The 16,865-nt window shown below is 32.9% G+C and overlaps 1 protein-coding gene across 1 annotated transcript; it reads left to right on the top strand.

Moving 5' to 3' along the window:
• Positions 1-6,424: 6,424 nt before the first annotated feature.
• On the top strand, positions 6,425-10,661 carry LOC108577460 (endocuticle structural glycoprotein ABD-4). The gene is made up of 4 exons (XM_017940613.1): positions 6,425-6,478; positions 7,580-7,758; positions 9,126-9,387; positions 10,566-10,661. Exons 1-4 carry the CDS (start codon positions 6,467-6,469, stop codon positions 10,659-10,661), a joined length of 549 nt encoding a protein of 182 aa, XP_017796102.1. The 5' UTR covers positions 6,425-6,466.
• Positions 10,662-16,865: the final 6,204 nt, after the last annotated feature.

The raw sequence follows: 16,865 nt of genomic DNA, 5'->3' as shown, positions 1-16,865 counted from the left end.
ATAGAAATCGGCAAGTGATTCCAAACTTTTGGCCGGTAGTGTATACCGTGAACTAGCAAAATGAATGACGAATGCGCCCATTACAAAAATATACAAAAAAGATAAATTTATTTTGCAAATATTTCACGACAAAAAAATTTTGCGAACTTTTGCCGCATCCTGTTCCTACTATTTCTACTATATGTATAGTAGGAATAGTAAGGGACCCAGCACAGAGACCTATGGGACTCCAGTTTTGATGTAAATTTTGGCTGATCTATCAGAACCGACCTGTACATAGAACGTTCTGTTTGTTAAATACCAGTGGATAAGTTTGATAAGGCAGGGATGAAAGTTTAATAAGTTTATAATTATGAAATACCGAATGGCTGAATATCGATTCGTGTTCATGTTGTGAGCGTGATGCTGGGCCACTTTAACAAGCTGTTATACAGTCGAGTGACTTCTGCGAAATCCAAACTGCTAATTAACCAGGATGTTCGTTCTTCCGAATGTGCTCATCCATGATAGCATAAATAATTTTTTCAAAGGTTTTTGACAGGACCGGTAATAGACTGATTGGTCGATAGTTGTCAGCTAGTTGTCGCGTACGTTCTGTCTGTTGCGTACAACAGCGCAACTCGTACTTCGCACGCCGAATTAACTTTGTGCGAATAGTTTAATTCTAGTGGACTGTATAACTTATAATTTATTTTTCTTGACTATCACACCTAATGTACTATTTATTTAACGTTCAATGGTCGTGCTTCTATGTCTTGTGTCTAACTAACTTTTCGTTTTTAAAAAGATCCCGTCGATGCCTCCGAACAAACCGCATCGCGGGGGTGAGACACTCGGATAGGTGGAATTCATGTTTCGATAGTGGTGGGGAAGGGTGGCTGACACTACCTATTGGTTAAAATTAAAGGGGAGAAACTAAGCAAAAATGCCACCCCCCAGATCATTGGTCGCACGGGGAAATTCCGAATGTCTCTAACAATGGTTGTAGCAGACAATAGCCTTAAGAAACCCTTCGGCTCTGGTGACCATATGTATGAAAATTTACCGAAAGAAAGGGACGAAGCTTCTATCTCGAAAAAACAAGTTTATAAAAGGCAAGACAAAAAGAACTATGATTGCCGTGGTATCATAAAGTTACTGTCGCTACGAAACGGCTAACGGCCTTCTAATAAAAATGTACTTATTTGGTATATCTCGAGGGTTAGGCGGCAGGTATACGCCTCGAGGGCTAAATAATCCTTACTGCTACGAAAAATTGAAGAATATTAATTTGAAAGGTCGCTACGCGACACTAGTTTATAGTGTTTCCCAGGTTTGGGTATAGGAATTGTTTTTGCTACTTTCGATTGAGTTGAAAAGTAGCAGTACAAAATTTAAAAGAAGCATTTTTGACTAACGAAGGCGAGATTTTGTTACTTCTGCTAGCCTTGTTAGATTTGAGTTTTTTGGCGAAACTTGCAATCATTTTCGGAGAGACTTGTTTGAGAAGTTCATTACATTGAGAAGGATTGTAGAATTCCTTGTAGTGAAAATTTTCTAAATAATTCCTGATTAACTACCAGCTGTAGCGGGGAAATGACAGAGTGTGCCTGATCAGGAACAGTTCTAAAGTGATTGGTAATTTTTGGCATATATGCATACATGCATCGTCACGATGTCACAATACTATTGTAATATTACCTGTAATGCTTGTACTCACCGTTGATTCATTTCCAGACGTCAAGAACGTAAGCATGACGTTCTTGTTCCTTCAAAGAAACGATACAACGCAGTACGTGGAACATATCGTTCTCAAACTTTTAACTTTTTTCGTTTAAAACTTTTAAGATATTTTTTCAATATTCCTAAGATATTTTTACTTATGCATATATAGGAACCGAGGAAAAAATGGAGTGACCCAAAAAACCGGGGAGGGGGGTCGAACCCGCGACCTCTGGCTGGTAAGCCGAGGCATTGCGCACTACGCCTATAACGCCCTCCCTATTTTTCCTCGTTCCTGTTCCTTATTTGGGTATGGAGGCCCCGATTCTACACACGTATTTGTTATTAACAAATTCGATCCCCAGTGACGGTATTCTTTATAGCCAGAATTTTCTTCTGCCTTTGTTCGATGAGTATTTTCGGTTCTTTAAGGAAAAGACAATTGTTTGGTCGCGGCGCTAGTTCGTCTACGGAATATCTATGGTGGGCCGCTGAGCGTCGGCACCTCGATCTGGCGGCCAAATGTGACTAACACATTTTATTGCGATAATCCGCCAAACCGAGGCTTAGTTGCATGTCCAGGAGGTCGCAACAAACAGTAAACTAATAGTGTAGTAATAAACAAGTAACAATGATTAATAAATTAATAACTTTGAAAAATCTTTCTTTTACTGCTACTAGTATGTATTAGCTCAAAACTTGATCATCAGACTGACGAGTATCTATTTACGTTCTCATCACCGATTTCGAGAAATTTTTTTTTAACTTGCGAACACATTATACATGTTATCTTATAATTAGTTCTATATTATAGCAGTATCAGTATCATGTATATTGGTTTCGCTATATCGGTTTTAAATCGATTAATTAAATTTTAAATCCTTGTCTAAAGTAGTAATAAATTGTAATAAAATACTGCAAAAATTACCGGTAAATGAAGGTAAATAAATCGATATTTTCATATACCGTTATATTCGTATTTCGGTTTCTACAAAGGTTTTGAAGATATAACTGAAAAATACCAGTATTTTAAGTGTCGGTAGAAGTCTTTGGTTCTAACAGTACAAAGCTGAGAATGAATTATCCTCTTCGATCTCTAATAAATTTCCTTTGTCAGATTAGAAGTTATATACATGTAAGTATATACATATGTATACCAACAGGAGTCTTAGCGAGGACTAGTGAGAACGGTTAATGTTAGTTCGTCCATCTAATGGTGCAGCGTAGGAGGTACATACCGTCGCAACCATTAATACTAACAGTGAATATTTTGATTAAATAAAGAGTTTTGTTTTGAAAATATATGGTTTTTTATTTCCACCTGCAAAAATGACAATTTCATATGGTACAACCTAATACTATAAATTAAATACTATTCAGGAAGAATTTAAGGTAAATATTCACAAAAAGGGAAACACCTCCGATTTGGATGATTTTTAAATGTTGTTAAGGTCATCATCAATTTTAATGTTGTCAAGGAGTAGTGTTATTAAGGTTTTAGTCGACGGTCGCCGTTTATTAAAAAATTATAAACAAAGAAAGAGGAAGAATCTAACCCAAACATAATCCAAATGTAATTTTAATTCAACCCAAAATAACCCAAACCTAATTCTTGTCTTTTGTTTATACTATTGGGTTGGGGTAGTAATTTTAATCGTAACGAACAAAGTGGCAAACGTGTCGGCTATGCTTGCGACTGTACTGCAGATACGCACATATGGACAGGACTCCATGTTTAGTAACGACAGCTTTTTGCGAATACATATCTCGAGTTTGGGATAGGTCCGGATACTTAGGTTACCTAAAAGAAAGGTCTCGATTATTCACACTCTATTGAAAAATATGTACTTTTGTTTAAACTTTCTTTTTTCATAACTTCTTAATAAATAGCGACCGCCGACTAAAAACCTTCACAACAATACTCAGAGTGATGACCTTTACAACGCATGAAAAAATTATCGAAATCGGAGGTGGCTTCCTTTTTGTGAATATTTACCGAATTGTCGTACATTATTAATGAAAACGTGGTTGTTGCAGCGAAAAAACTGATTAAACTTATGTTAGAGGAAAGAAACCGTTGATATGATAGCGTTTCTTTCTACATGTCTTATTACGTTCGCGGTGAAGTACACGCACGCGTTTAACGTGGAAGTACTAATACTCGTGCGTAAAGCAATGAGACCATATGTAGTAAGGTGAGCGCTTCTCTTCTATGTTTGACTCATACAATCTTATTCATGGGAAAAGTTTAACAATTCTCACACCTCGTCAAATAGAATGTAGAGAAATTAAAAAACAAATAATATGAATTTTTATTGTTATAAACCGTTTTGCAGCAATTTTTTGTTTTAACCAGCTTCCATCGATCCAAAGGTGTAAATTTCCCCCTGAAAGCCGTGTCTATGAATTCTTATATTTTCAGTACTATAAACATAATTTGCATTTAAATTAAGAGTAAATTTACATTATATTAGACCTGTCGAAAAGTTCTGTCGTTTTATCGAACCATGTTTATCCTGGCTTTTAACATTGTTTAAAGTCTTTCTTTTGAATTCCCAACTAGTCTGACTTTTATTATCCTAACTTGAAGCATAGGTGCCAGTCATCGTTAAAAGTTTAACAGTCAACATGTCAGTGGATAAGATACATTTGCGACACTGCATTCTTTACGAATATTAGAGAAGAAGTAACGCTACTGTAGATGTTAAAAGAATGCAAAAGTGGTTTATAAAGTTTAAATCTGGGAATTTAAGTCTTAAAAATGAACCTCGTTCGAAAAGGTCACCGAAAATTAACGACGACGTTCTAAAGACATTACTGTTAGACAATCCTTATCAACGTCATTTGATATTGTTAAAAAGTTGAATGGTTAACGAACCATTTTTAGACCGATTAATTACTAACGATGAAAAATGGATTTTGTACAATGACGTTTCAGAGAAAAGAAGAGAAAAGAGTATATTGTATGCCAGGGCAACCTGCTCCAAATTTTCACCAGAAAAAAAAATAATGACGTATGTTTGGGGGGACAAAATAGGATCAGTTTATTATGAACTGTTAGAATCAGGGGAAACAATAAATCCCGAAAAATACTGCAATCAACTTGTAATTCTACTTAAAGCAATGAAAAAAAAAACCGGCCAATTTTAGAAAATAGGAAGGGTATTATTCTTCAGCACGAATTAGAGTAGAAAATTCTAAATCATCCACCATATTCACCTGACTTGGTCCCTTCTGATTATCATTCATTTCGATCGTTACATCATTTTCTAGATGGAAAGTACTTAAAAAATGAAAATGTCGTGAAAAGAGCAGTTGAAAATGATTTCAATAGAAAAACCAGACATACTATAACGTAAGTTAAATAAACGGCACAAAAATCCATAGGATTTTTCAATAAACCTACATAGTACAAGAAAATGAAACAAACACTTAATTACATTGAAAATGCCACTGCGCAAAGAAATTTGTGTTTTTATAGTTCTGTTCTAATTTCAAAAGTATTAGCTTTTAATTCTTTACGAATGGCAGAGAAACATTCTAATAATTGTTCAATACTCAACCACCGTATTTTAAAGTAACTGATCTGTTTTTATAACAAGGGTTATCAAACATGTTAAATCTGTAACTTCTTTCCTGGAAACTTCCAAAATAAAAGTGCTTATTAAGGAAAGATCATTGTAAATAATGAATGGATAAATACTTATGAGATATAGTGTATATCTCTACCTACGTGACGTATGCATTACATTTTCGCGGGAATCATTCAGCGTTCCACTTGTGCGAATTATAGTGTGCAGTTAGCATCGTTGTAACATACAAACGTAGCAAAGTTGTAAAATATACATTTTGAGGGAGTTGATGAACGAGCTGTTAGAGACGTGAGGAAATAAAGGCTAAAAGCCTCAAGCAGGACCACATGAAGCTAATCATATCTTAACTTTATTTGAATTTTTATAGAAACATTCAAAATGACGCATGCGTCCCTGGTTTAAGACTATTTATAACATTAGATAATGTTAAACAGTATAGCGTTCTCATATTTGCTTTACCTTTTATGTATTTAAAATAAGAATTTTTCCATCTATTATTTTAACTATGATATCTTTAGTTCCATTAATTAAAAAAAAACATTTCATGGAGTTTAGAAGATTTGGCCTTGTACTTTTCCGATGATAATAAACGGAAACTTATCGTATCTCTGTTTAAAAATACTCTTAATTGAAATTACCAACCTCCATTTCAAAATACTGAAGATAGTTTTGGAAACTTGAAAAAAAAAACATAACCTGCAAGGAATATGATTAATTGATAAAACTTTCCTAAATTAAATTGTTTCAGACCCAAAAAATTGATTGGCTTTAGCAGTAACAAAAGTAATTAGGGTAATCAGTTAAATTATTCTATTCACTTTGTATAACGATTAAAAATATTTCCGTTTATCACATAATATTGATATATTGGTAAACTTTTTTAATTAATTAGTATTGCAATAGCATTGATCTTACTTGCAAAAAGGAACAAGAAAGGAGTGTTTAAAAGGGTGCGTAAAGTAGTGTAGAATGCATACTTATGTGCATAAAGTAGCATGCGTGTACAGATTGTCGTCACAAACTGCGTGGAGCATCTTTGCAAATTCATCACTTGTCGAGTGGGGATGAGGTGAGAGTATAAAAGGAGAATTCTTTACTTCCTTAGGATCATAAACGATTGGATTCAATTGCACTCTTTTTCACCTTCGTACAGAAGTGCTTCCTTTATCAAGATGAAAACCATTGTAAGTAATTGTTATATTTTTATTCATTTATGTGGTTATTTTTGTTACATAAGATTATTTTTGTTGTAAGATTGGTATTGTTGAAAGTTAAAGGTATACCGGGTATTTATACGAAATGAAAAATATAAAATGTAACTTGTGAATTAAGAAAAGGAGCAACATTAACTCTAACTTAATGCTAATATAATAAGAATTATATTTTTCTTTTACTCAATATACTACGATCTTTTAAACAATCTATGCGATACGATTGAAAATTTTCGCGAGATATGGGTTTGATAATATAAAATATTCACAATTTTTCTGTTACAAGCTATCTTAAGTTACCGCTGCTTAATTGCTACTATTATTAGATAATTAATGAATGTAAAATCCTTACTAAAGTTCGTAAATTTTTTTTCTTATTGCCATACATGTTCAAATTTGTAATGCTGTATAGTGTTTTTGTGTAAATTATGGAATAAGATACTCTTCTCCCGTTACTGGTAAAATATTAAAGATTAAAACGCAATATTTAGTAATAATATAAATACATATTATAATACGTATGAAATAGTCATTATGCTAGTTAGTAGTTAGTTAGTATACTGAATTGCTGAGTATAATAAGGAAAGATGCTGTCAGATGTTTTTATCTTGATAATCATACAAATGTAACGTAATTCGTCAGTTATTAACATGAAATATTTGAAATAAAAAAAATGCTTTAAGTCCATATTTTGTCGCGCATTTTGATAATTACATATATCGTTTTACATGGATGTTGTCATAAATGTTATGTATTCAAATTAGTTAATACGTACAAAAATTTTACAAAAATAAGATTAATCTATTGAAATTAATCTGTTGTTGCGACTCTGAATAACTCGGAGGAAGATGAGGCAAACTAAATCGACGACGAGTTCGCAAACTCGTCGTAGGTCAGGAGTTAAATGACCCGCATTGGCATCTTGCTTTCACTCACCTCACCAATACTATGTCGGTGATGCCGATAACAGATCTTCATTCTTGTAGCAAATTTGATCTTTTCACAATGAGATCATTACTTAAAAATGTTAAGTTGGCCAAATGATTTTCTCAAACAAAGTTTTTATTGTATCAGGTGATAGCTATGATTTTGGGATTAGCAGCAGCGCAAGATCCAAATTATCACGCTCGTAACAATTACCACGAAGATAGACCAAGTCCTCCAACCGATGAAAGAAGACCGTTAACGACAACACCTATTCCAATTTTACATTGGAATAAACAGCAAGAACATGATGGAACATATAAAACAAGGTACCTATTATTCACTGCTTTTTCATTACCAACAACTTATTAGTATTTCTTCAAAAGCTCGAGCCTCAGAATTATACATTCGTTTAAGAAAGCAAATAGACATTTCAAGGAAAAAGAATATTAATCTTGGTATGATTTTTGCTAACAAATAAAATTATGTGAACTCAGACTTGTATTTGGCCGTTTATTTTTTCAAATAAGGACAATAATTACTTAATTAGTAGCCAAACTTTTTTATATTTATAACACATAAGCATATGTATATTTCACTGTAATACGCGAAATTATATTTAGTAAAATTCAGAATCAATAATAAGTTATATTATTGAAATAATTGTTGTCCTTAGAGAAATGTTGCAGTTGCATTTTTTATATTTGTAATTAGTGTAAGGCAAGCCAAGAAATTCAAAGTTAAAGAATTCCTATTCAGATAGTCAGGTAATAATTAAATATTTTGTCGTCCGATATGTATAACAATAATATTTAGAACATCCGATATGACATCAAATATTTACGGAATGATGTCTATTCTTTAAAATCAAGATACGATGACGTGAAACACAACTGAAAATAAATCAATAATTCATAACTGATTTATAGTTAGTATAATTAACTTTAATTGTATAGTCCTTTCTATTATAGGAATTAGTTAAATTCTTACATTCATTTATTCATACATATAATATAATACTTATGTGTATATAAGTGAAAATTGTTTAATCGGTAACGTTAACTTTTACTTTCGTTTCACTACAAAAATATTTTTTATTATAAATGTTGTATTTTTGCAATATAAACTATAGGCGTAGCATAGTAGAAATGGCGAATTAAGATTTATACATATTACTTTCAAGATTTATTCGATGTTGATGTTCATTTTGAAATACATATGTATTATATTTTGTTGCTCAATGTAACATATTTATAATATCGTGCAGAATTTATTTGCAATAATTTAATTTAGATGTTATACAAGTGCTTTTAGAATAAACGATCGCAAAGTATTGATCATCTCATTTATTTCGTGTAATCTCACGAATAAATTCAATTTGAAATATCCAAACAAATATTATACCCTATAGAATGACAGGCTTAAGAGCAAAAACTTGTATAAATCCTTTTAACTTGCGCAACATTATATTTTCGATAAAGACGTTGAAACAGCTGTGTTAAAATTGAAGGGAAAATTAAGGTTACACCTTGACACATTTAATACATGTGAATATAAGTTTCAGTGAATACAAATTTCGAAATGTAATCGTCAAGGAAAGTTTCACGTTATAATAATGCAGTAACGACATGCGTGTATTGTACATCGAAGCACTAAAAATGTGATTCCAAATCTGATATGAATAAATTATTCACAGTTACGAAACGGGAAACAATATTATCGCGGAGGAGAGTGGTTACATCAAGAAAGTAGGCGAAGGCGAGGAACAAGGAGAAGCGTTAGTCCAACAAGGAAGCTTCTCATATACGAGTCCTGAGGGGAAGCTGATCACCATCCATTACACGGCCGATGAGACTGGCTTTCACGCGACCGGAGATCACATTCCCACGCCACCGCCAGTCAGTGAAGAGATTCAGAAAGGCCTCGACCTCATCTTTGCGGGCATTCGTCAGCAAGAGGTACGTCCCACGATTTTTCTTTTTCTCACTTTCTAATTCTTCCTTTCTCCACTTGGCTCTCTCTCTCTCTCTCTCTCTCTCTCTCTCTCTCTCTCTCTCTCTCCCTCTCCCTCTCCCTCTTTTTCTATTGTTTTGTAAGGATGTATTTAGGAGAAGCAATTCTCCTTGGATTATCTTTACAAGTTCAAGGCGACTTTATCTCCAAAATACAAGGAGGACTGTAAACAGAGGTATTGAAAATTTTTCGAATAAATTCATTATTTTTCATTGTAATTAAGGAATTTTTCAAACGTTACATGTTGTTAGTGTGAAAAGTATTTGCAATTAGATTCTCTCTCTTGAAATGGAGCGAAGGTTATCAGAATTTTATTTTTCACAGGTTTCAAGAAATGAAAACAATTCTCGATTATTCGACAAGTCTGTTCAGTTTTAAATTAACATTAACTCATGATACTTTTTATTAAATGCTACACAACAGAAAGCTTATTTTAATCATTACACCAAGATAAAATTGTTTTAAATCCTTTTAAGTGCAGTTGTACTGTAAATTCTTCAAGTACAGAAGTTTTCTACAAATATATAAACCAGTAGGTCACGCTTAATTTTTTCTAAATTTATTCATTGTTTATCACCATTTGGTTATTTGCTTTACAGAATAATAATGGATTTCGTTTTACCATCTAACGCAATAGGCTTCTTTCAATCTTTACAAATCTTCAATGTCCTTAATTAACTATTATAAATAATAAAATAATCTAACATGACACTCACCGTTTAAAGTTTACAATTTGTATTTGTTAGAAAATTCACAAAAGCACATGAAAATCCGCACTGTAGGATTTTTTAATGAAAAAAATTAGGACTACCTCAAGCATATAAATAAAATTTTAATAGGGAAAATCTCTTAATCTATTCTGTAATGATTTAAGGGCACGTCGAAAGTGATTTTTGTAAATGTTTACATTTACTTAACTAAAATGTAAATCTGAATTTGTAATTTCATTATTTTCGATTTTTGTCTTATTCTGTCCTGTTTGAACTGCTTAAAATTCTTTTCCAAAATTCCATCAATTGTCAAACATTTTGCCAATGTATCGTTAGGAAAGGCCACGCAGATATTATATGTTATACCTTCATTGCAAACTACAACTGATAATGAAATTATAATTGTATTTCAGGAAGCAGATGCACGTGAAGCAGCTCAAAAGACACAACAGCCATTAAGTCAGCAAATCGATCGACAAAATAATTACGACAGAAAATTTCGAAAATGAGTCAAATGTTGAATGAAAATTTTGTTAACTCGTATTTTGTATGTAGTATGAAATTACTAGAAATATATACGCATATATTTCTGGTAAATAATACAATAAATTCTCTTCCCTTCTTTAATATTAATAATCGTAGTAATAATAATCGTGAAGTTTATAGGAGTACATGATTGTAAAATAAAGTAAACGTGAAACAAACAAACTTAGCGTCAGACCAGTTAGAACCAATGTTGTTAATACTAGAGATATCTACATTATATACAAACTAATACCTATTTATACTACGTTTCTTTCAAATGAAAACCATCATCTTCAAAATCATAGATTGTGCTATTATAGCCTGGGGAAATACATTTCTTATAAATAGAATTGGATTTTACGAGGTGTCAGCTGTCAACGTTAAAGCATAACTTTAAGCTCACCTAAATATTATATTCGTTAAGATAGATCCAATAAGGTGGTAAAACTTGTTAAATATCCTGCAGAATCGAAAATCAACCAAATATCTTTCTCTTAAAAGGGAATTCTATTGTAGGTCGCTGTTTCTTAGGCCTCCTTTGGCATTCGTTTGCAAGGAAACTATACAACTTTTTCTATCAGCACTTTTCACATATATTTATCCATACTTCAGTAATATTCATACATTTTTTAAAAGAGAAATAATGAAAATTGGCAGTAGCGTAAACCCTCGAACGCACTTGCTCAAAAACAAGTCTTTCATGGCTGCCATGATTCCGGCCATTCTGTTCATCGGAAATAAAAAAAAAACAAAAAGATTCTTAATTAAGATGAGTTTGGTTATAGCAAATACTAGAACGAAAGAAAAAAAATCGATAATTTAAAAAATAGCGAAATTTTAAAGTGTAATCAGCGGTTTTCTTGTTTTCTGTACCTTTCGTAAACAAAAGAAAGAAGAAAAAAAAGAATTTTAATTAATTCTGGTATAGGCTATAACAACACTTGCACTGAAGGTGCACATAAAATTTGGAGCCAATCGGTATCTTAAGATCTTAAGATATCATGGCGGTCACTTAAAAAAACATGGGTTTATAAAAAATTCATTTAAGGTACTCCACATCGTTTCATACCACTAATTGTCGCGTCCTTCAAACACTTATAACTTCGTTAACTTTTAGATGTTCAAATGTAGGGTTTTACACATATCTTTTTAAAACTATATTCTTTAAGAAAATGCAAAAGAAAATTGATTTTTCAAAGATCTACAGTAGAATACCCCCTTAAGAGAAAGAGAAGAAGATAGGCTCAGATTAATTTATACCGTTCTTATCTATCGTAGACAAATTACGGAATACAAAGTTTAAAGAAATAAAAATAGAATGGCAGTACAAGTGGGAAAGCGGTACATAGGAAATTCCGTGTGCAAAGATAAATTAAGGGTACAGAATAACAATGTTTCATCCAAGGCTTAGTGTTTTTGAGAAATTCGATTTTACAAATTTATTCTATGGACGTATAACTAATATTACATCATTTTGATATTGACTATTTTAATCCGTATTACTGTTCACGTGCTTTAGTAGTAATGTGACTTAAATATTAAAACAAGTTGCTGCACATTTTTGTCCATAATGTCATAACTATTGTTACAGTGTTTTTAGTTCTTGAAATTAGTTGTTAGTGCTTTTATAAATCTCGATAAACACTAATACAAGTAAAGATAACCAATGGTAAAATGTTATAACAGCAGTTGTATGCACATACATGTATTTTCTTTAAAACTAACAATAAGCTTCAGATAAAAACATTTCATTCTGCATTTTTCATTCATTTTTGCATAAGGAATCATCTCTTCCTCATTTGTACACCATTTCAGCCGCACCTTATTAATAGCAACGTACACAGAGTGATATAGACAGAAAGATAGAAACATCAATAAAAAGATGACTTAATTAATATTAAAGAAATGTAACCAACAGTTTTAGGGGAAAAATCTCTATTTCTTGTGACACTTTTATTTCAATTTCCTATAAAGCAATTCTATGTGTTTATTTTTCCAATTTAAAATAAATTTATGACCTTTGCATGTAGGAATTAGGTACATATGTATAACTTGAAACATTTTTTATTCACTTTACTATTTTACAACTACATACATTCCACATTTTGCAATGGAAATTAAACAATACATCGTTCAAAGAAATTTTTCTATACGAATTATTTATATCGCAGTTACAATTAAATTTGAAATCTTGACTGAACTTCCTTTATTTATTTTCATGAAAAATAAATATTTATATTCGTCGACTCTTTTTTCAATTACTCTACAGTATGTCCGGTTTAAATGTATACACGTGATTATTTCCTTAAATATTAAAAATACAAAAAAATGTTTTAGACTAATGTTGTATGTTGTTAAGGGGTGCACATCGTAATGATGACTATTTGACTTTGGGGTGACTTTGGAGAGCCCTGTGAAGGTCAACCTTTAATTTTTAAGTGGAACTCTATATTTTTTATTACATATTCTTGTAGCTGACATCGAACCGTTTTCAAAACACTACGTGAACATGTATTTTGGATAAGCTGTTGTTGAGTTATTAAGCTTCAAATTTGGCGTGCCGCCGGCATTAGCGTTATCCGATGTACACTGCACGGAGGTTGCTCGGTCGGACTCTATACATCATGTTGGCTTTAAAAAGGACCGATTTTGTAAGTGTGTGTGTTTTTTACTTCTATGTTAAGGTACATAGTGTGGGTGACGGCAGAATAAACGTACGCGTGCTCGCGCTTGAAATCTTTTATTTAGAAAACCCAGACGAGATGTCTGATGTTGCTCGTGTGACTTTCGGCGGTTGAATGATTTCGCGTCGTCGGTCGGGACCCTGGCTGCCCTCGGAACGGATCTCAAGTGTATCCTCGCTTTCCGAGGACAGCCATCCTTATCGGCCCGCTGCGACATCGACAGCGACGAAAGACACGTTCGTTGCGTGCGTCTCGCAAACTCGATGGTGTTTATAATGTGGCGCCGTGCGCGCTGCATGGGCCGCCACAATAGTTATCTTTTCACATGTCCTCCATTATTAAAAATACATTTTTGTAATCTTTCTAGGAAGAGCACAAAAATGAGCCACATTATCGACGTGGTTCAATTCAATTGTTTTTCGTCTAACAGCACAAAGTCTGACTCACAATGAGCTACCTTCCCACAGTGTACATCGGGTAACACTAATGCGGGGGACACGCCAAACTTGGAGCTTATTAACTCAGCAATGGCTTACACTAAATACATATACAGGTAGTGTTTCGAAAACAGTTCGATATCAGCTACAAGAGTATGTAATAAAAAATATAAGATTCTATTTAAAAATTAAAACGTAACCTTCACAGGACTCTCTAAGGTCACCGCAAAGGCAAATAATTATTATCATGATGTGCCCGCTTTGACACCATATAACATTTGTCTGAAACACTTTTTTGCATATTTAATACTTAGGAAAATAATCGCGTGTATACATTTAAACCGGTCACACTGTATACACAAATAAATTTTGTTATTTCCATAACTCGACGACAGTAGTGTTGAAGTAATTACAAGCTCTAGTCGACTTTATCTCCAAAATACAAGGAGGACTGTAAACAGAAGTATTGAAAATTTTTCGAGTAAATTCATTATTTTTCATTGCAGTTAAGGAATTTTGCGAACGTTACATGTTGTTAGTGTAAAAAGTATTTGTAATTAGATTCTCTCTTTTGAAATGGAGCGAAGGTTATCAGAATTTTATTTTTTACAGGTTTCAAGAAATGAAAACAATTCTCGATTAATCGACAAGTCTGTTCAGTTTTAAATTAACAGAGCCTCATGATACTTTTTATTAAATGCTACACAACAGAAAGCTTATTTTAATCATTACAGCAAGATAAAATTGTTTTAAGTCCTTTTAAGTGCAGTTGTACTGTAAATTCTTCAAGTACAGAAGTTCTCTACAAATATATAAACCAACATCCTTATCGGCCCGCTGCGACATCGACAGCGACGAAAGACACGTTCGTTGCGTGCGTCTCGCAAACTCGATGGTGTTTATAATGTGGCGCCGTGCGCGCTGCATGGGCCGCCACAATAGTTATCTTTTCACATGTCCTCCATTATTAAAAATACATTTTTGTAATCTTTCTAGGAAGAGCACAAAAATGAGCCACATTATCGACGTGGTTCAATTCAATTGTTTTTCGTCTAACAGCACAAAGTCTGACTCACAATGAGCTACCTTCCCACAGTGTACATCGGGTAACACTAATGCGGGGGACACGCCAAACTTGGAGCTTATTAACTCAGCAATGGCTTACACTAAATACATATACAGGTAGTGTTTCGAAAACAGTTCGATATCAGCTACAAGAGTATGTAATAAAAAATATAAGATTCTATTTAAAAATTAAAACGTAACCTTCACAGGACTCTCTAAGGTCACCGCAAAGGCAAATAATTATTATCATGATGTGCCCGCTTTGACACCATATAACATTTGTCTGAAACACTTTTTTGCATATTTAATACTTAGGAAAATAATCGCGTGTATACATTTAAACCGGTCACACTGTATACACAAATAAATTTTGTTATTTCCATAACTCGACGACAGTAGTGTTGAAGTAATTACAAGCTCTAGTCGACTTTATCTCCAAAATACAAGGAGGACTGTAAACAGAAGTATTGAAAATTTTTCGAGTAAATTCATTATTTTTCATTGCAGTTAAGGAATTTTGCGAACGTTACATGTTGTTAGTGTAAAAAGTATTTGTAATTAGATTCTCTCTTTTGAAATGGAGCGAAGGTTATCAGAATTTTATTTTTTACAGGTTTCAAGAAATGAAAACAATTCTCGATTAATCGACAAGTCTGTTCAGTTTTAAATTAACAGAGCCTCATGATACTTTTTATTAAATGCTACACAACAGAAAGCTTATTTTAATCATTACACCAAGATAAAATTGTTTTAAATCCTTTTAAGTGCAGTTGTACTGTAAATTCTTCAAGTACAGAAGTTCTCTACAAATATATAAACCAATAGGTCACGCTTAATTTTTTCTAAATTTATTCATTGTTTATCACCATTTGGTTATTTGCTTTACAGAATAATAATGGATTTCGTTTTACCATCTAACGCAATAGGCTTCTTTCAATCTTTACAAATCTTCAATGTCCTTAATTAACTATTATAAATAATAAAATAATCTAACATGGCACCCACCGTTTAAAGTTTACGATTTGTATTTTATAGTGCAAGTCTAATAAGCTTTGGGGTTTAAACACTTTCCCGTATTAATGTTATATTGCCAACGTAATATATAAAAAGATGCACATTGTACAATAAATGCGGTGTTTTCGAGCTAACAAGGGAATATTCCGAAATGATAATCACCGATATTGAGGAAACTTTGGTACACGGTAATACTCAAAAAAATATTTGTCAAGTATTTCTTTTTATCGACAATCGTCCATCTCTAATAATTTTTGAGGTAGTAGACGAAATATATTTACTCCCTCCAACTTCGAGGTCGATTTTCACACCTTCACTATGAACCATTGCCGTTGAGTACATATTTTTCTAAGAATTACTATACAGGGTGGCTCAGCTAAATGGGATCACTTAAATATCTGCGTTATTTGTTGTTGTATGAAAAAGCTTCTCAGGACAAAGTTACACTATTTCAGAGAACGGTTTTTTCTCAAGGTCATTTTTCTACGAGAACCTTATATTTTTTTCAATATTCTTGTAAAGAGTGGAAAAACTAATTCAACGACCTCAATAACCATACCATCCCCTTCATTCAATTCCGAAATATTTGTGTCCAAAGATAATTAAAGTTTCTTAAAGATTTACTCAAGAAGATCGAGTCACGTAACCATTACATGTCCACCACATAATTCGACATGTGTAAGGACAGTGTTAGACAGCATGTTTGGAGGACGTTGGATCGGACGACGAGGAACTGTTGGAGTGGCTAGCTCGTTCTCCTGACCTTACCCCATTAGATTTTTATCTGCCGGGTAAACTAAAAGGTATGGTTTACCGTGAGAAACCAACAAGATAATATGAAGGAGAGAATTGCAGTTACATGTGCATCCATAATATCGCAAGAAATAGAAAAAGCGTATGAAGAATTGATCAAACGATTCCAATTGTGCGTAACAATAAATGGCCATTATTTCACAATGAGTTGTAAAAGTATCTTCTGTTACTGCTT

This window comes from Habropoda laboriosa, unplaced genomic scaffold (assembly GCF_001263275.1).
Source record: "Habropoda laboriosa isolate 0110345459 unplaced genomic scaffold, ASM126327v1 scaffold780, whole genome shotgun sequence".
Lineage (NCBI taxonomy): Eukaryota > Metazoa > Arthropoda > Insecta > Hymenoptera > Apidae > Habropoda > Habropoda laboriosa.
Note: the sequence above shows the minus strand (reverse complement) of the source record. Positions and strands in the feature narration are given on the sequence as shown.

Coding starts and splice junctions, on each gene's coding strand:
- LOC108577460 (XM_017940613.1), top strand. Junction 7,759..9,125: donor GATGGAACATATAAAACAAG/GTACCTATTATT, acceptor AATTATTCACAG/TTACGAAACGGGAAACAATA. Junction 9,388..10,565: donor CGGGCATTCGTCAGCAAGAG/GTACGTCCCACG, acceptor ATTGTATTTCAG/GAAGCAGATGCACGTGAAGC.